The following is a 21,153-nucleotide window of genomic DNA, read 5'->3' as shown; positions in this document are numbered from 1 at the left end:
TAGAAAGGCTTGCGGGACTTAAGAAGTTGCAGGGGGCATTGTCAAGGTCTTGGTGAATAGGAAGACATGTTTTCCTAGATTCACTGAGCGTCGTGGAATCTTGCAGCAGTTTGGCATATCGGTGAGGGAGCGATGTTAGACTGGACAGGTAGCCATGGTGTTGGAGTCAACTTAAGGGGTCCTGTGATGCACTGCATCACTATTTAGCTGTGTATCCACAACTCGTGTATGGCTGCATCTGCGCCATACCTGTGCACAATATTCAGCTACTGAATATTAAAATGCTATTGCAAATTTCCGCAACACTGGTGCTAACGCACCCCAGGTAGTACCTGCTAGTTTCTGGATTCTGTTGGCTCTTGTTTTTATCTTTGCAGCTACCTTCTCAAGATGATTATGGAAGGAGAGGGTGCAGTCGAGTTTCACTCTGAGATACATTGGAATATAAGCGTGTTGAACATTTTTACCACAGAAAGCTACCTTCAGTGTGTTTTTGGCACTCTTATTATCAAGATGAAATGTGCTTATTATTGTTTTTCCAAGTTTTGGAAATATAATATTATTACCTTTGAAATGTGATTTCCCCCCCACACACACACAAGACTGAGTCTGAAAGTGTTTGAGGTTGGATATGACTGTGACACTAAGCTGGGATGGGGCATTGCGAGCACTTTAGAGGTCAGGATTAGAATTCAAAATGACCTTGACAAATGACTCTGAAGTGTACAAGATGAAAAGCTATAAAGACAAATGCAAAGTAGTATACTTAGAAAGGAAAAGTCAAACATACAAGTACATAACTAGCAAGGTGGTAGTACTGCTGAAAAGGCTCTAGGGGTTATAGTGGAGTCAATAATGTGATGCAGTTGCAACAAAGCCTCATATTCTGGCGTATATTAAGAGGAGTGTCATTTGTAAGACACAAGAGGTAACTGTCCCACTCCACACAGTACAGGTAAGTCCTCAGCTTGAGTACTAGGTCCAGTCCTAGGGTCCACACTTTAAGATGTGGCCAAATTGGAGTGAGTCCAGAGAGGAACAAAATGATTAAAGGTTTTGAAAAAAACCTGACTTATGAGGAGAGGTTAAAAAAAACTGGGCATGTTTAGTCTTGAGAAAAGAAGACTCAGGGAGACCCTGATAACTCTTCAGACATGTTAAGGGCTTTTATAAAGAGGACAAAGACCCATTGGTCTCCATATCCACTGACCATAGGACAAGTAGTAAGCAACTTAAGCTGCAACAAGGGAGATTTAGATTAGATATTAACCTAGAAGCTGTATAACGATATAAGAAAGTTAAACACTGGAACAGCTTCTTAAGGGAGGTTGTGGAATCCTCATCACTGGAGATTTTTCAAGAACAGGTTGGACAAACATCGGTCAGCAGTGGTGGATTAGTCACTGGGATGGCTGACCCTGGACCCAAGGCCCCAGCCAACTGGGAAGCCCTGGAAAAAAAAATCCACTGCTGGGTGGCAGAAGCCCAGAGCCCCAGCAACTGTGGCTGGGGAAATCCTCGTGCTCTGATCCCCTTCCCCAGCAGAAGTTGTGGGACAAGGGAAGCCCCTCCCCAGCTGCCCCGCCAACCGTGGGGTGGAGCAGAAGCCATGGAATGGGGGAAGTCCCCCCGCCCCCAGTCGCCCCTGACCCTGTCCCTGGCAGAAGCTGCAAGATGGCAGGGAAAGCTCCCCCAGCATAACCCCACCCTGGGAAGCCCCCTCATGGCCCTCATCCCCAGCAGACACCACAGGATGGGGAAGTCCCCCCCCCCATCAGCTGCCCCCAACCCTGCCCGAGCAGATGCTGCAGGACAGGGAAGCCCCCTCAGTGCCCCCCAACCCTGTCCCTAGCAGAAGCCCGGGGTGAGGGGAAGCCCCCAACGGCCCGCAACCCTACCAGTGTCTCGACTTCATTCCCAGCAGAAGCCGCAGGGTGGCAGGAGACACACCCATGCCCGACCCCATCCCTGGCAGAAGTGCCAGGCAGGCAGAGCAGGAGAAGCCCCAGTATCTGGACCGTCGCTGTGGCCCTGGGACTGGAGGAGCGAGGAGCTCTTTCTCCTCTGTGTAGCTTGGTCTTGGGGTTGCAGGGGGGTGGGGGCAGAGAGAAGCAAACGGGTTGCGCAGCTGCAGGGGGGAGGGGCAGAATGGGTGGAGCAGGAGCAGGTTCCTGGGGAAGAGGCAGAAAGGGGTGGGGCTGTGGGCAGGGCCACAGGCGGAAGGGGTGGAACAGGAGCGGGACCACAAGCAGAAGGGGTGGGGGCTAGGTCCCCTTCATCTGTCTCTGCCATTCAGGGATGCCTAGGTTTATATATATATGCCTAGGTTTACCTGGTCTTTCCTCAGAGCAGGGGGAGTTGAAGTAGCAGCCCACTGGAGCTCCATTCCAGTCAAACATTTCTATGATTCTATGACTGAGGGTGACATTCTGGCCCCTCTGCAGCCATGGAAGTTTTTTCTATTGCTTTCAATGAGGCCAGGAGTTCGCCCAGAAACTGCTTTCCAACTGTGAGGGGCAGACCCTGAGCTGCTGGAAATCAGCAGAGCTGCACTGACCCAAGGCAACTTCCACATTAATCCCGTTTAAACTATAATAGACACAAGCAAGGCCCTAGGCATTCTTCCTAATTCACTGTTCCTTTGATAGGCTCCAAAATGCAGTCATTTTGAAATACACTGTTGTCATGCAGACATACTGCATATATGTGTGTTTGTTAGAACCAGCTTGAATCAGTGGAACTGGTTAAATGTCAGCAAAAATATTAACAGGACCATTCTGGTTCGAATGCACCTGGTTCTCACTGGTATGGAAGAAACATAAGAAAGGCCACCAAGCTTCTTTTACCAGTTCCAGACAGTGTCTTTAGGGCTGCAGGTTTCCCAGGAGTCTTAGAAGTATTTTATTTCAGTAATTAGGCAGGTGTTTCAAATGAATGCTTTCCGGACACTACCCAACTGAGTAAACAGTTGCATCCACAAAGTGTAATTATATATATATAGCTTAAGGATGTGAACAGGCAGTAAGGCAGGAGTGTTAACAGACCATTGCTATCCTAATAGCTGGAAATTACTTTGTCTACAAATGGTTTATTACACTAGAGGGCAGACAGCCAGATGAGTTTCTCTATACACAGACCCTGGGTGAAATCATGACACTATTGAAATCAATGGAGGCTTGTGAATTCAGTGGCGGCAGGATTTCACCCACTGGGTTTGGTGTAGCTATGATAAACTTCCCTGGAAAGTCAAAATCATAGTATGGTATGTTATTACTTACATTTTGGTTCTTTTACATATTTTTCCTCCAACCAATCTTGCAGTTGGGAGAGTCAAGCTCCCTGTATTGGTTTCCTGTTCTATATTCTAGCTGTTTTTGCCTAGCCACAATTTAATCACAGAGCTCGCTTTTGTGAGTCACAGCATGGTCAAGATACTAGTCATAGCAGCTATCACATTTTGCACTGGTGTCAGTCATATTGCTCTGAAGAATATTCAGACATTTATAGATAGTCAGAGCGTAGGTTGGCTTTTTATCAAACTGTGCCCTGAAGTTATTTGCAAGCTCCCATGCATGAGTGACCAGAAAAATGTCATTTCCAGGTAATGTGGTTATCTCATGCCAGTAGAGATTGATTCTGCTAGTGATAATTATGTGTAAATTAATTGCGTGACTATTCGCTGTTGTTATTCGCTCCACAAAGGTGAGAACATGGTGGCGTGAGCCAGTTGAAGGCTATCTTTTCAAGAATCTTCCTATGGCACTTGGTAATTCTAATTCTCATTTCTCTTTTACTGGTATTATATGATTAATCAGTTACTCACTTGTTTATCCATCACTTAGAGTTGCCCAAAGTTTGGCTGTTAGGCCTTGTCCGTGTCTGAATACTCAAGCAAGGGTGTTGTAACTTACACAACCAAAATGATCATTTTAAGGGTGGAAATTGTTGTTTAAAAGGCCAGCTACATAGAGAGTATGTTGGAAACAGCTCTAATGACAGAGTAAACCCAAATTTGGAAGTTCAGTGACTACCAATCAGTTGCAAAGCAAGAAACTGTAAGAGAAATCAGGCTGACTTCACACCTTTCTGACCCAAGTGTCTGGGAAGAAGACAGATTTCTAAAACAAGCACCGACTGGGCTATGTATTCGATTTAGTTATATCTTTCTGTTGTGACAGAAATGAGCCTAATCCAAAGTCCACTGAGATCAACTGACATCTTTATGTTGGCTTCAATGGATCAAACCATGATCCCTTTAGGTATCAGTTGCTTCCTTTGCTTGGTGTTTGTCACTGCATTAACAATGAGATTCAGTAGGCAAGAAGAGGGGTCTGGGCTGTAGTATTCCTTCCTCACCCCCCATTTCCCCCAGTCTGTCATTTTTTTACTTTTCTTCGTGAGAATGTGCTGTTGATGGTACAGGCAGCTCCAGAGCCATGTTTTTATCAACAATGTCAAGTATAACCCTGTCCAGTTTGCTTCACTACACAACACGAAAATCCGCTCCAAGGGCCATCTATCCCACCCAGCTATTTTTGATCCTTCAGGGGGAAATAAAATCCTTAGGCCTGTCTGTAAAACAGCTAGCACACCACCCATGCTATGCAAATAAATAATACCATGTATCACAAGTGCAAACCTGAGATTAAATGTGTGTATGAATAAAGTGAAGTAACAGGGCAAAAGTAAAAACTATTGTAATTAGGGTTGTGCTTAGAAGGCTTATGTGATAGGCTGGAAGCTACTTATCGTTCGTGCATGGGAGTTTTGAAAGAGCCTAACTGATTTATGTGCTACTGTTCCTAGGTGTGTTAGGTAATCAGATAATTTAGGAGCAAAAAGCCAATTGATTTTTCCCATGAATAACAGTCACATGTTTGATTTTCAACAGGACTGGTGCTTCTATGTGAGGTAGCAGCAGCTTTTTTAAAAGGTATTTAGGTGCCAAGGTTTTTTTTTCCAAAACATCTAATTGCCTAAAACTCATTGATTTAATTGAGTGGTGCATGCTGAGATGCTTTTGACAATCTGACCAGGCACCTAAATACCTTTAAAAATCTGGTCCTTGGTCACATGTTGGACTTTCAGTAGGACTTACACTCTTAGGTCATTTATTGTCTTTTGAAAATCCATGCATCAAGGAAGCACTTATGGGCCTGCTAAAAACAGCCTTGGCTCTAAAAGTTGTTATTCTTACTTCATCACTTGGTGTTCAGTGAAAATCAGCGTCACACAGACACAGAGTCTTTTGAAAATCAAAAATCTCACTTGCCAGTGAACATGTACAAATGTTGAAGGTGTTTTTAACAACATTTCCACTTTAATTTTTAGGCCTCGAAAACTTTTTCATACATGTTCTGAACCCAAAGAGAGACGTTTTAAAGTAAAACTTATTTGACCATGATTGAGTTATCCCATATATGAGAAGCATTTGATCCCCAAGTACTTAAACAAAGTACTTTCTTTGGCACTCAAATAAAATGAAGTCTTTTAAAACTTGTCAAGAAGCTAGACCTCTGCAAGTGTGGTTGATATCGCATAGTGTGGACCCCACGGTAAGTAGATCTAAGTACGTCAACTTCAGCTACGTTATTCACATAGCTGAAGTTGCATAATTTAGATCAATCTCCCCCGTAGTGTAAACAAGACCTAAAATACACCAAGCTTCAAGATTAACCTCAGCCCCAATTGCCCAGCAGCTGGAATGCAATTTGACGAGCAAAGGGCCCCAATAAATTGCAATGTAGCAAACGGTGTCTTCACATAAAACCTTTCCCTGTTCTCCTGGTGTAATTTAAAATGCTAACAGAATTCCACAATCTGCCTACGTGTTCTTGTTTTTGGCCTCTGATGCCCTTAAAGCTCTGGGTACACTTTTGTCACTTTGCATCTTACCAATATAAAAATCATAAAGCCAGGGAGGAAAATAGCAAAAGATACAAAGAGCTAGGTAAGCACTTTTGCCTGGAGTATATAAACCATGTGGACTCTTTGCCAATAAAGCATGGAGAACATCATATAGTACTGGAGAGAGGTCAGGCTCACAATGAATTGGCATGTGCAGGAGGAAATTTTTGAGTGCTTCAATGTAGTCTTCACCATAATCTTTCTTCACGTCTGGTGTGAGATTCTCCAGAAGATGCTTTTCTTGCTTAGCCCACAACTCAGATGTACCTTGTATGCCTGGAATAAAAAGTAAAGTCCCTGGGCTTTGTACATTAACTTGACAATCCAGTTCAACTGGTAAATAATTACATTGGGTCTTTTTTCCTCCATATCTTGTTCTGCACATCTAAACTGCATTGAAAAGTTTCATTATTTGATGGTAAGCCTGAAGTTCTTAAAAATATAACAAAAGTATTGCTACGTTTCAGCTAGAACAGGACAGGACAGCCTACTCTAAAGTATGGATTGAGGGACTTCACTCCTTTTTCATCTTTGCTATCAAGCTTGTACTTTGCTACCGTAAACCATATCTAAACACAGAGGAAGAGCCAGGAAATTTTAGAGCCCTGTCCCTTAAGAAAAACTCTCTCAGTAAGGCCATTCCAAGTTATTTTCTGTGGAACGTGTAACGGGGGTTTATAGATAAAGAAAATTCTCTTTGCTTTTTAATGTCTTTGTAAACACAATTTTTAGTGCTAATAAAAGGTGCTGGATAGATAGCACTGGAAACTCACCCCTTCCATTTTCATCACCAGAACAAGCACATCCACAGAGACTGGGAATGCGGGCGTCCTCATAATGCGCTTCTACAGGCCCTCAACTGTGTTCTGTAGGGCCCATTCTCCAAGTACTTAAGCTAGCTAGCTAGATACCACTACTTCAGTCTCCACTGAATGCTTGAAATCTCTTCTGTGACTTGCAACTTTTGTGACATGGAAAGGAATTCTGTAGAAGCCTGGTTTTCCTCTCTAACAGCATGGAGAGAAGAAGGATTTAGAGTTGATAGAGCTATTGGATTGTGAGTAGTAGAGATTAAAAAGATAGGAGCCTCAGTTACACAGTAAAAATGAATAGCATCTTGAAACAATGCACCAGGCCACCCATTATGCAGATGGAACCCATTACACAGGAAAACTGTTTCATAAAGAGAATTAGAACAGTGTAGCATGCAATTTTTCCTATTATTTGAAGATTTTTCCCAGATTTGAAGTTCTTAATTAGTTCTTGTGGCTTCCGTAATCAAGTCAAACCCACACTGAAGTCTGCTTTTTATTTTTGGCAAGACAGGTAAAAGCAAAGAGAAGAAATGATTGCCTCCCCCATCAGGAATGACTGACAAACATTTAGACATGCTGCTGCTAGTCATTCACTACATTCTATTAATCGGGAAAGGCAAACTAAGGTTTTCAATCATCCCTTGATAAAATCATTGCCTAAAGGTTGGCTGCTTGGAAGCAAAAAATCACTCACTACCTATGTAAGGGACGGTTGGTGGGGTATTTTTAATTCCCTTAAGAAAGCTGGATCTTAATTTGAGTAATGAAAGTGAAAGATAGGAAGTAACCGTAACTGCTGAGAATCATTCAATGACTTTTACTTGAGGATGTTGGTCTATAGGGAATAATCTGAAGAAAGGAAGGAGAAGTAGCTGAAATGTCAAATACCTACATGTTTTGAAGCCGGCTGGATGAACTGCAGCAACTTTAATTCCCCATTTGGCAAGCTCCTGCCTCATTACTCCAGAAAACATGGACAGAGCTGCTTTTGATGCACCATATGCGGCAAACCTTGTCATCGGAATGCCTCCTACAGGAGCAATATAAACCATGATAAAGTTTGACTCCAGTGCTTTCTGGGCAACTGAAACTTTACTTCAGTAATATAAAAGAAAGATCATAGCATAACCCAAAATTATGCAGCTCTCACTGAGTTTAAAGACAAGACGTCGTGGGACTCATTTTTTTCTGGCACAAAAAAATCTTACATCAGCAGTAGCTCAAAGCAGCTGCAATCAGAGTCACACCTGGCCACCTTTAAACATAGAGAGCGTAAACTGTATTGCATTTTGGGATACAATCTAGAGAATCACAATTGCAGTTATGTTCAGAAAGGGAAATCACACAGAGAACATGTTAGATAGTGTTAATAATTAAGCAATGGTGTTTTGTTCTGTTGTTTTTAATAGGTGAATAAAGGCAGAGGATTTGAAGTCCCTGTCAGTTACACAGTCTCAATTCCAGTCTTAGGTCATGTCTACACCACAGAATTATGACGACTTAACTTACGTCAGCATAAAGCTACCACAGTTACTAAATCGCTTGTACATGTCCACATTTGGCTCCTTATGTCAGCAATGCATGTCCTCACCATGAGCACTTGTATCAATTATAGTGTCAGTGTGTGAGGCAGTGTGGGATGGCTCCCGGAGGCCAGTAACAGTGAATGTAAGCAACACAGCGTCTACACTGACACTGCATCATCCTAATTACTCTATCTCTCTACACTGCTCGGGGAGGTGGTGTTACTAAATCGGCTTAGAGAAGCACTGACATCATCAGGAGTCAAATTTAACTGAAGACACTTCCACAGGTAGGTCAACGCAAGGCAGCTTATGGCAACATAACCATGTAGTATAGACTAGGCCTTATAAAGCCACCTCATATACTGGCTGTAGATTCTCCATCTGTTTTTAACACCTGCTTGAAAAAGGTGAGACTGGAGCTAGGAGAAATCTGTTAGGCCAAATCAAACTTCGTCCAACTAAAAACCACATCAGTAAAGTGCCGAGAGCTCAAAGGTCACAATTATGTTGTATAAAAGGGAACAGATATAACAGAAGCAAAGTCACAGGTCCCAGAATGCATTGCTCTATTTCAATCCAACTAGCCTTCCTTAGGTTCAAGAAAATGCAACAGCATACTGCATAATGGAAGAGCTGGAAAACAACAAGAATTTTCTTGAAATACTCCAAAAGCAATTAGAAATTTTCATTTTTAACAAAATTGGGGGGGGTTTCCAGTTTTTCAGAACTTTCAGTTTTTGAAAACTGAAAAATTTTAGAAAACTAAATTTTTCTGTGAAAATTTTCCTTTTGACAGAAAATTTTCAACCAATTCTCGCATGGAACTTAACTCTTCAAAGGCCATGATTTTACAATGAAGAAGACAATGGCTGCAGGAGAGTATAGAACCCCCTGTGTCAGATCAGAATACTCTTCCAAAAGGTCATCAAGCCCAACCCCCGGATGTACCCACGGTTAGTCTCGCTGGTACTTGCAGTACATGCTCAGAATAAGACACACATAATGAAATGCATTGTAATTGTCGGAGAAAAACTCAGTTCTCGCTTTTTGTTTGGGTGCAGCAGAGTCAGATACTTTATTCTGTTTAGCAAATACAACAGGGAGAAAATGCACTAGGACATAGGATCTCCCCTTCCTAGACAGGTCTCTCAATAGGTAAACAATTACAACAAGCAGTTTCTTACTGCAATGACCAAAGACACAGGTTAGCCTCAAATACAAGCTGAGAGTCTTTGTTTGTAAAACAGTCCAGTCAATTACTTATTGTCATCTGTATAATCTGAATTGAGATTAACTCCTTCTTCCTTAAACTGACAACATTCCTTTCCTTTGAGGTCAGTCTAACCTTAACTCTAGTTAAAGTGCACCCTTCCCCAAACCAAGCACAGGCAAGGACAGACTGCTTAATGCGACTTCCCTAACTGTTCTGCTAATGTTTTACCAAAAGAATGCGCACCCCTTTAATATAGGCATACATTTACCAGAACTGGTCAGGGTATAAATGCAGCCATGTAAATATTTATAAGTAAAGCATCTGTGACCAAAAGCACCCCTGAATTATTGCTCCTGTCTCCAGGCGATCACCCAAATTAGAAAAGTCAGTTTTAAAATGCTCTATACACTGTTTCCTTCACTGTAAAATTGTAAGATCTCATATATATGAAAACATCACCTGGAGATAAGTCCATCATTGCACAGAAATGTGACTTTTTTCATTGGCTTGCTGAGGGAGTACTTAATTTTTGGGTAACTAAGTCAGGTGGAGCCACACGCACAAAAAAGGGTGAAATCCTGGATCCATCAAAATGAATGGCAAAATTCTCATTAACTTCCATAGGGCCAGGATTTCACCCAGAGTATGGGCACCTGAGTTTGCTTGTACCGGAGCCAATGAGAATTTGCCATACACTTCAGTGGGAGCCAGCTAGTTGAAAGACAGATCCCTTATTACGTCACATCATCTCCAAATTTATACCAATGCATTTAAAATTTGCATAAGCCAACAGTCATTGCTCAAACTAGTGAGGTGGATGATAGCCCCATTGTGGGTTCTCGAGTACCACTTTACACGCAAAAATTTGGCTCTTCTGTAACAAATAACTGTGCCTACAAAAATGCATTTGCAAACATGGAGGCTGGGATAAAAATACATCCCTCAACGTGAATTGAAATCTTTTCTATTTAAAAAAAAATAGATATTTCAGGCCGTAAATTGTTAACAGGCTGTTCTGCATGAGTGGACTTCAACACTGTCACACACAGAACCCTCCTGAATGGACACTTATCAGTTGTGTTGTGTTTGGGGACCACCTCATTGGACCCACTGTGTTCTTTAAGCCCAGTGTGTCTAAACTAATTCAGAGGGTTCCTTAGAAGGATTGGGATGACACTACCTTTCCACAGGGAATAGAGTTGCTTTTATCTAATGAAGACTGAAATATAGAAGAGAATCTAGAAATGACAACGACACCAAATGATGTTTTTCCTTACCAGGGGACAATATACTGAACTACCTTTTCAAGTTCCCAAATATAATTCCAGGGGACTGCCTGTGGCTGGGGTCCCTAGGCACACTCCTGGGCAGATCTTCTGTCTAGCAGCCTTTTCAGAGAGCTGGGAAACTGCAGTCCAGTTGCCTAGTCCCTGAGACTAATACTGACCTCTCAGAGTTCTCCATAGCTTAATACACTGTGACAAAGTTCCTCTTCTACCTTGATGGGTCCTCAGTGATCTTCCCCACAGTCTGGATCAACTCCTCCTGTGTCTGATCAGGAGTTGGGAGGTTTAGGGGGAACCCAGGCCCACCCTCTATTCCGGGTTCCAGCCCAGGGCCCTGTGGATTGCAGCTGTCTATAGTGCCTCTTGTAACAGCTGCATGACAGCTACAACTCCCTGGGCTACTTCCCCATGGCATCCTCCAAACACCTTCTTTATCCTCACCACAGGACCTTCCTCCTGGTGTCTGATAACGCTTGTACTCCTTAGTCCTCCAGCAGCACACCCTCTCACTCTCAGCTCCTTGTGCCTCTTGCTCCCAGCTCCTCAGCACTTCCTCTCCTCTGGCTCCTCCTAGCCTGACTGGAGTGAGCTCGTTTTTAAACCCAGGTGCCCTGATTAGCCTGCCTTGACTGGCTGCAGGTGATCTAATCAGCCTGTCTGTCTTAATTGGTTCTAGCAGGTTCCTGATTACTCTAGTGCAGCCCCTGCTCTGGTCACTCGGGGAACAGAAAATTACTCATCCAGTGACCAGTATATTTTGCCCTCTACCAGACTCCTGTACGCCCGCCCACCCCTGGGATGCCAATAGGACCAGACTCCTGTACCCCACTGGTCTGGGTCTGACACATACACCCTATCCCAGAACTCCACCTATGGGGGCACTCGGGGTCTAACTGTTCAGTGGCACACAAGTGAAACCCAACAGACACACACACTCTGCACCTGACTGTAAACACACGTACTCTTTATTTAACAAGAGGGGTACACAGATCTAGACAAAAATCATAAACATCCCAATACACATTTCCCTGCCTCAGTTTCCTCACCACCCTGGAGAGTTCTTTGGATTTGGTGCCCAGGATCCTTCCTCTATAGAATCATGGCTCTGCTCTCCCTTTCCAGGTCAGCTAGTTTTCAAGGACCATGGTTGGTCCCACAATTAGACAGAAAACCCCTACTACGAAAGCTTGTCCCTCGCTCCTGCCCAAAGCTTCCTGCTGTGTTGCTCTGTGAGTTCCTCACGTTTATATGTGCCATGGGGACAGGCGCCAACTTTTGTTGATGCTGGTAAGTGCTCGTGCCCCCCGGCCCCGCCCTGACTCTGCCTCCTCAATGCCCCATTGGATCCCTCCCCAAATCCCTGCCCTGGCCCCACCTCTTCCCCAAGCACACCGCGTTCCTCCTCTCCCACCCCATCCCTCCCAGACTTGCCGCGCGAAACAGCTGTTTCACGGCGCAAGCGCCGTGAGGGACAGGGAAGAAGCAGGACACGGCGGCCTGCTCAGGGGACGAGGTGGAGATGGAGGTAAGCTGGGGTGGGGAAGCGGGGTGGGGAGCTGCCGGTGGGTGCTCTGCACCCACCATATTTTCCCTGTGGGTGCTCCAGCCCTGGAGTACCAATGGAATTGGCACCTATGCCATGGGGTGCTGGAACAACTTTTAGGGGTGCTAAGAGCCATTGAACTAAACTGTAAACCCTGCATATGATAGAAACCACCTCAAGCCAGGGGTCCTGCAGCACCCCTTTACATCCCTAGTTCCAGTACCTACATTTGTGCCCCTGCCAACACCTGATTTCCTTGTTCTCCTGTTGGGGATTTTCCACCTATCACGTCCAGATCTAGGCTTGCTACATTATTATATTTGTTTCTATGGAACAAGAGTGAATTTCTCTACGATACTACTGTTTTTATCCCTATAAAACTCTTCTTCGTTAGGGGTTGGTTACTGGAGGTAGTCACTGGACAAAATAGATGTTTTATTACAGAGGCCTATAGATAATGAAATAATAAGCAGATATGGACTTCTGAGAATTAGCAAACAGAGATGTATTGACTAAAACCCTGTTCAATATTTACATCAGGTAAATTCTAAATAATTATTGGTACAGCACCATCAACTTGGAACTTCAGTTTAACTCACCTGCCATACTAGAGATATTAATTAGCCTTCCTTTGGATTTCCGAAGTAACGGTAAGAACATTTTGGTCACCTCTACATGCCCAAAGAAATTCACATCCATACACTGCTTGTAAACACTCATGGGCAGCAGCTCTCCATCTGCAGGAAACCCCAGGATTCCAGCGTTGTTGACGACACCCCATAACCCTGAGGAAGAGAAGGAAATGTACGCTGCTGTTACAGAGTCCCTGCTGCCAAAGAAGGTTAAGTAAATATAATTTCCCTAACAAAGAGAAAGCACAGCTTCTAGTCTGAATGGCCCAGCCAAAAACAAAGTTAGGATGCCGTGTAATTGTAGGTACATACAGGGGTGAAAGTAAAATTGAAAACTTACCAGTACAGGGGCTGACTTCCCCCGGAAGGGGTGGGGTCTCAGGCAGAAGGGGAGGGGCTGGAGGTCAGCATCCCCCTGCCAGCCCTTCCAGACTGCCTGGACCGCACCTCCTGGGGCTCCAGCGGTGATATAAAGGGCCCGGGGCTCTGGCCACTGCTGCCGCTACCGCAGCAGCATCCGGAGCCACAGGTCCTTTTAAATCGGCAGCCCTGAGGCAGCTGCTCCTTTTCTCCCTCCTCCCCTGTTGGCAGCCTGAGGGGGGCAAAAGAGGCAGTGATGATAAAGCGCTGCTGGGGCTGTGCTTTAAGCAGGGTCCTTTGCTGCAGCAGCACTTTAACATCGCTGCCCCTTTTGTGCTCCCCCATCGGCGGCACTGCCGCTAAGGACACGGCAGGGCTGCCGATGGGGGGTGCAAAAGCAGCAGCACTTTAAAGTAAGATAGTAGGGGCGGTACTGGCAGCCAGTACCAGCGGCCACTTTTTACCAGTACGCCATATCGACCCTTACCACCTTACTTTCACCCCTGGGTACACGTGCCTACATTGCACCTTTCCTCCTCTCAGCCTACTAGCCACTTGTAACTAGTGTCTTTTTATAAGGATCCTGTTTTTGGAGTGCTCCATAAAGCAAAAGTCTCATCAATATAGCAATATAGATATCCTTAGTGGTACAGAGGTGGGGTGGGAAATGCAGAACACATGCACACGCGCACACACACAGACACATTTTCAAACAGTGATGCAATGGAAGCCCCTTGCAAGAGGTATATGCACACCACCCCACTAAACGTCATAGAAACCATACCTGTATTTTGCACCATCTCCGAAATTTTAAGATAGGCTTCCTTAATTTGTGCAGAACTGGTTATATCCAGCTGTAGGACACACAGTCTCTGGGAACAGCTTCTTTTTAATTCTTCAGCCCCAGCTCCTTTTTTATTTAAGACACCAGCAAATACAACAAATCCTAAATTATCGAGGTACTTTGCCAATGCATGTCCAAACCCGGAATCACTCCCTGAAAGCACCAAAATGAGAAAGCCACCTTAGGCAAAATAAAATACAAAGACTTCTTCCTAAACAGCTGTAAGAATATTTGTTGCTGTTGTTAGTTTTTTTGGTTCACTGACTGTTCCGGAAAAATAATTGTTTTGAGTCGGTCTGAAATAATTTTTTTTTTAATTTTCATTGAACCAAAACATTAAAAAACATTTGCCTGAGTCAAATGAAACATTTTGTTCGACCCTAAAAGAAATGTTTGGTTTTGTTTGAGGTATTGTTTTTAATCTTTCAAAATAAAATTAAGATAAAATGAAGCTAATTTCAAAGTAAAACATTTCATATTGGGGTTTTAATTTATTTGGTTTTTACCATAAAACAATCAGTGAATTTGACACAAATTACTGACATATTTTGGGTCAACTCAAATCTGCGTGGTTTGGGGAAAAAGTTGACTGAAAACTTTCACCCAGCTCTTCATCATCTATTAAGAATGATACGATAATGTAAAATGACTGCTGGGAAAACCACACATACATGCATACAGCCAAATGGAGGCCAGGTAAAGGATCCTTAGAAAATTGGTCCCTTAGTGCATCGGTGTTTAATACGTAATATAAGTAGGGCTGGCAGAATTCAATTATTATTTTTTTTATAATTTGATGGGTAACAGATGTTCATTTCTAAGAATTTTTTTAGATTTTGAATCCGTTTAAGTTCTCACAGTCGCTGGAAATTCTGTGGTTCAGACAATTATTTAATGACAGTGTCCACAGAGATTCAAAAAGCTACATCTTTATAACCTTTCAAATGCAAACCGTCAACATCACATGTCAAAATATACAAAGCAATTATCCTTCAAGCAAACTCTAAGTTCTCAAGCAGCATTTTTCGAACTTTACCTCTCTGCAGATTGTGGTTATTGATGAAAGTATTTTTCACTGGTTTGTGTGTGTGCTGTGACATTGACATTTAATTACATTTATTGATAACAAATCTAATCTACTGAAGCCAATCTGTGAGATTTTAGGCTGCTAAAAGTCTGGCAGTGTAGCAGAGCTAAGGCAGGCTTCCTACATGCCTTGGCTCCCTGCCACTCCCAGAAGCGTCCAGTATGTCCAGCTGTGGCTTCAAGGTGGAGGCAGGGCCAGGGGGGTCTATGTGTGCTGCCCCCACCCCAAGCGCTGACTCAGCAGCTCCCATTGGCAGGGAACGGGGAACCGCAGCCAATCAGAGCTGCGGAGGCGGTTCCTACAGTAGGGATGGCAGGTTTGTATAATTTTTGGTGGCGCCCAGAGTGGGTCCAAGTCCTACCCCCCTCCTACACACACACACCTGCCTGAGGCTCTGGGATGAAGTTTTGGGTGCAGGAGGGGGTACGGGCTCTGGGATGGAGCTTGGATGCTGGGTGCAGGGGGTTGGAGTGCAGGAGGGAATATGGGGTGCAGGATCTGGGAGGCAGTTTGGGTGCAGGAGGATAAGTGCTGCCCTAAAATCTGTAAGGGAAGACACTGCCCTCCTTCCGGAGATCATGCCTCAAGATCCGGCCGAATGGAGTACTCAACACAGGTAGGAAAATAGGTAACAAGCTAATCCCACAGCAATTTCCCATCCTGAGTCTATGGAGATTGAGCAGCCAGAGGAGCAGTAGCCTTCGGCAAGGGCTACCACACCATGGCAAGCCGCTTGGATAGAGGAGCTGGTGAGGACGGCCTCCTTCGATGACACTGACCTCCTTGTAGACAGACTCACTAAAAACCTGTTTGCAGAAATCGTATCTGGGAGAAAGGGAACTCAGGAGAACACAACGACTGCGCACAAAGTTCCTGCGTGGAGACATAACAACCACCACCACCACAGGAGAGAAGCCGGGAGAAGGAACATCAGTCACGGCTACAACCTAGCAGCAGCATCCAGGATCCAGAAGCTCTAGCGGTCAAATCCCCCTAAGACTATGAAAGAAATCCTCGATGGGCCCAGATCCTGCTGCGCAATCCTGTCAGAGAGACCATTCTCATACTTCAAGGGGGTGTTTGACCATGTAGCTCAGAATGATGCGCAGTGTCCGGGAGTGTCTTCACACTCTACCCCACATTGACTGTGCAGAGGACCTGGAACAAGACTTTACTTCATGGGAAGTAGAGGCCAGACTTACAAAGACCAAAAACAGCCCCAGGAAAAGATGGCAATTACTAGAACATCCTGAAAAAATGAGACCTCGGCTGCCTGGTATTAACTGCACTTTTCAACAAATGCAAACAGTTCTGCCTTACTCCCAGCTGCTGGAAGAAATGTATGATGGTGCTTATCTCATAGATTCATAGATTTAAGGTCAGAAGGGACCATTATGGTCATATAATGTGACCTCCTGCATAACGCAGGCCACAGAATCTCACCCACCCACTCCTGTAACAAACCCCTAACCTATGTCTGAGTTATTGAAGTCCTCAAATCTTGGTTTAAAGACCTCAAAGTGCAGAGAATCCTCCAGCAAGTGACCTGTGCCCCATGCTGCAGAGGAAGGTGAAAAACCTCCAGGACCTCGGCCAATCTTCCCTGGATGAAAATTCCTTCCCAACCCCAAATATGGCCATCAGTTAAACCCTGAGCATGTGGGCAAAACTCACCCAGGAAAGAATTATCTGTAGTAACTCAGATCCCACCCCATCTAACATCCCATCACAGACCATTGGGCATATTTACCTGCTAATAATCAAAGATCAATTAATTGCCAAAATTAGGCTATCCCATCATACCACCCCCTCCTAAACTTATCAAGCTTAGTCTTGAAGCCAGATATGTCTTTTGCCCCCACTACTCCCCTTGGAAGGCTGTTCCAGAACTTCACTCCTCTAATGGTTAGAAACCTTCATCTAATTTCAAGTCTAAACTTCCTAGTGTCCAGTTTATATCCATTTGTTCTTGTGTCCACATTGGTACTAAGCTTAAATAATTCCTCTCCCTCCCTGATATTATCCCTCTGATATATTTATAAGAGCAATCATATCTCCCCTCAGCCTTCTTTTGGTTAGGCTAAACAAGCCAAGCTCTTTGAGTCTCCTTTCATAAGACAGGTTTTCCATTCCTCGGATCATCCTAGTAGCCCTTCTCTGTACCTGTTCCAGTTTGAATTCATCCTTCTTAAACATGGGAGACCAGAACTGCACACAGTATTCCAGATGAGGTCTCACCAGTGCCTTGTATAACGGTACTAACACCTCCTTATCTTTACTGGAAATACCTCACCTGATGCATCCCAAAACCGCATTAGCTTTTTTAACAGGCCCATATCACATTGGCGGCTCATAGTCATCCTGTGATCAACCAATACTCCAAGGTCCTTCTCTCCTCTGTTACTTCCAACTGATGTGTCCCCAATTTATAACCAAATTCTTATTATTAATCCCTAAAATGCATGACTGCACTTTCACTATTAAATTTCATCCTATTACTATTACTCCAGTTTACAAGTCATCCAGATCTTCCTGTATGATGATATCCCGGTCCTTCTCTGTTTAGCAATACCTCCCAGCTTTGTGTCATCCTCTGTCCCAAATCTGGACCTTAGCATCCAAAATTTGGGGGCTTAACATGAAACTCTCCCCAAGCTTATACCCAGCTTGGCTCTGATCTCGCTGCCAAAACCAGGATTTTAGGGCTCCTGGTCACCCCTCCACCCCAACAGTTCCCTGGGGGACCCCCAAGACCCAGAACCCCTGGGTCTCCCTATCTCAAATGGGAAAACAAGCTCCTCCCCCTTGTCTCCTTTCATATATGCTCCCCAGCTTCCCTCCCTGGGTGAGCCTGGGCGATGCAGTACTTAACTCCTTGAAGGCAAAACAAAGAGGGAAATCACCCCATCCCCTGAGGCGATGCATTCAAACCTAGTAAAGCTAACATAAAGAGATTTTCCACCCCCCCTTTCCTGTAGCCTCACCAGAAAAAAACAAAAACCTCAACCAGGTTTTTAAAAGAAAACTTTATAAAAAAAAGAAATACAGAAAAATATAACCCACTGCATTTAAGATGTCAATTTTTCTCTTGCTTATAAGAATTAGGAATACCAGGCCAGTCTGATTCAAAAAATAGCCAATTTAAACCAGTCCAGCAATTACACCTGTAAATACAACCACACATAACAGGGAACAGCCTATTGCTTGGTTTCCTTTGTACTCACACACTGATAGTAGAATATTGAAGAAAGAAGATTGGAGTTAGCAGAAAAGCTGTTTCAATCCATAGCCGGAGAAAACAAAAGACCCCCTGATTACTTTCCCTCCCAGACTTTAAAAAAAAAATCCAACGTTTCTGATTGGTCCTCTGGTCAGGTGCTTGATTCATCCTGTGATCCAACCCTTACAGGTAAAGAAAAAATTAACCCTTACCTTCTACTTATGACAACTTCCAACTGATGGTCCCCCAAGTTTAACTTAAAAATTCTAATTCCCTAAATGCATGACCTTGCACTTTTCACTATTGAATTTCATCCTATCCTATTACTTTAATCCAGTTTTACAAGGTCATCCAGATCTTCCTGTATGATATCCCAAAGGTCCTTCTCTGTGTTGCAATACCTCCCAGCTTTGTGTCATCCGCAAACTTTATTAGCACATTCCCACTTTTTGTGCCAAGGTTCAGTAATAAAAAAAGATTAAATAAGATTGGTCCCAAAACAGAATCCCTGAGGAACTCCACTAGTTTTACCTCCTTCCAGCCTGACAGTTCACCTTTCAGTAACCCGTTGTAGTCTCCCTTTAACCAGTTCCTTATCCACCTTTCAATTTTCATATTGATCCCCATCTTTTTCCAATTTAAACTAATAATCCCCATGTGGAACCGTATCAAATGCCTTACTGAAATTTTGGGAAGAGTAAATTAGATCCACTGCATTTCCTTTGTTTGTCTAAAAAATCTATTACCTTCTCAAAGAAGGAGATCAGGTTGGTTTGGCACGATCTCCTTTTGTAAAACCATGTTGTATTTTGTCCCAATTACCATTGACCTCAATATCCTTAATTACTTTTTCCTTCAAAAATTTTTCCAAGACCTTGCATACTACAGATGTCAAACTAACAGGCCTATAGTTACCAAGATCGTTTTTTTTCCCTTTCTTAAAAACAGGAACTATGTTAGCAATTCTCCAATCATACGGTAAAACCTCTGAGTTTACTGATTCATTAAAAAATCTTGCTAATGGGCTTGCAATATCATGTGCCAGTTCCTTTAATATTCTTGGATGAAGATTGTCTTGGCCCCCTGATTTAGTCCCATTAAGCTGTTTGAGTTTGGCTTCTACCTCGGATGTGGTAATATCTACCTCCATATCCTCATTCCCATTTGTCATCCTGCCATTATCCCTAAGCTCCTCATTAGCCTCATTAAAGACTCAGGCAAAATATTTAGATATTGGGCCATGCCTAGATTATCCTTAACCTCCATTCCATCCTCAGTGTTTAGCGGTCCCACTTCTTCTTTCTTTGTTTTCTTCTACAAGAAAGGCGAGCAAGACAACCCCAGCAACTGGAGACCCATCTCTCTCGGCTCCACCATGTACAAGCTTTATGCCAACTGCCTCGCAGCTAGGATCACAGACTGGTCAGTGAACGGAGGAGCCATCAGCTCCATCCAGAAAGGTTTCATGTCATGTGAAGGCTGCTACAAACACAACTTTGTCCTTCAGACTGCCATCCACACAGCCAGGAGGGCACAGAGGCAATATGTCATAGCGTGGCTCGACCTGGATAATGCTTTTGGATTAATGCCCCACCAGCATATTTTTGCCATGCTGAGAGAGTTTGCGATGTTTGAAAACTTTCTTCAGCTGATACCAGAACTTTATGAAGGCTGCACCACCACCATCCACTCCATCGAAGGACAGATGCCTGAAATTCCTATCCATAGTGGCGTGAAGCAAGGTTGTCCCCTTAGCCACATTGTTTTCAACTTAGCCATGGAGTCACTCATTCAAGCCATCTCCAGCAGGCTAGGCGGTTTCCACCTATATGGCAACAGCGTGAATATCCTGGCCTATGCAGACAATCTGGTCCTGACTGCAGACAACCCTGAGTATCTCCAACAAATGCTCGACATCACCAGCCAGGCTGCCAACTGAATGGGACTCCACTTCAGTGCTAGAGAGTGTGCATCTCTGCATATCAACAGCTGTAGAAGGGACTCAGTCCAGGCAATGTCTTTTCAGATCCAGTGTGAACCCATGATCTTCCTCAAGGCCAGGCAAGCATACCAACATCTCAGCACCAGCCATCAGGCAGCTGGTGAAGAAGTAGATGTTTCTTCCCCAGAAAGCCAGCAATAAACTGGTGTACATCTCACACAGGCAGGGCGATGCCATCCCTCGAATCGATGATCTGTGCAACGTTGCACTGATCACTTACGTTTTATGCCTTCTGACATGCCCGGACACCATAGTGAGGAACATCACAGAAAGTGACCCCCTCCAATCAAGATGTTGCCACCTACCTGAACAGCTGGCTGGAAGGCAAATTTGGAAGAGACAGGGGAGACTTTGCTTCGCTCTGGACTTGTGCCAGCAATGCTACGCAATAACTGGAGAATCATATCTGCTGCTGCTGGATGTGGTGTGAGGAACACCAGGAGTTGGAAGTCCTGGTGCCACAAGTGAAGAACACAAACCACACAATCCTCACTCTGAAAGTTAGAACCATGCTGGAGAGGATCCTGAAGGATGCCATCTGCTGCCAGTATGTGGAAAATCTGAAGCGGAAGCCAAACCAGGGTGTCACGGAGTCCCCGGGCGATGCTCTGGAACTGCTCCCCACAAAGCCAGTCAGGACTTTGGGAGCCTCCTCTCCCTTGGAGCAGACTTGTTCAGGGCAAGAAGCTCACACGTCTTCACCTCCTGGGTCTCTCCT

At 44.2% G+C, this 21,153-nt stretch overlaps 1 protein-coding gene across 2 annotated transcripts in view; it reads right to left on the bottom strand.

The window, feature by feature from the left end:
• Window positions 1-5,311: 5,311 nt before the first annotated feature.
• The window catches only part of HSD17B2 (hydroxysteroid 17-beta dehydrogenase 2), a 29,572-nt gene continuing 13,730 nt past the window's right edge, over window positions 5,312-21,153 (bottom strand). For both annotated transcript variants that reach the window (XM_032766133.2, XM_032766132.2), the window contains 4 exons: window positions 14,067-14,279; window positions 12,890-13,075; window positions 7,615-7,752; window positions 5,312-6,183 (listed from right to left, as the gene is read on the bottom strand). In XM_032766133.2, coding sequence (XP_032622024.1) covers window positions 5,825-6,183; window positions 7,615-7,752; window positions 12,890-13,075; window positions 14,067-14,279 — 896 coding nt within the window. In that variant the 3' untranslated portion in view covers window positions 5,312-5,824. The remainder of the gene's footprint in view (window positions 6,184-7,614; window positions 7,753-12,889; window positions 13,076-14,066; window positions 14,280-21,153) is intronic.

Source organism: Chelonoidis abingdonii, chromosome 19 (genome assembly GCF_003597395.2).
Source record: "Chelonoidis abingdonii isolate Lonesome George chromosome 19, CheloAbing_2.0, whole genome shotgun sequence".
Taxonomy (NCBI): Eukaryota; Metazoa; Chordata; order Testudines; family Testudinidae; genus Chelonoidis; species Chelonoidis abingdonii.
This window is presented reverse-complemented; position numbering and strand designations above follow the sequence as displayed.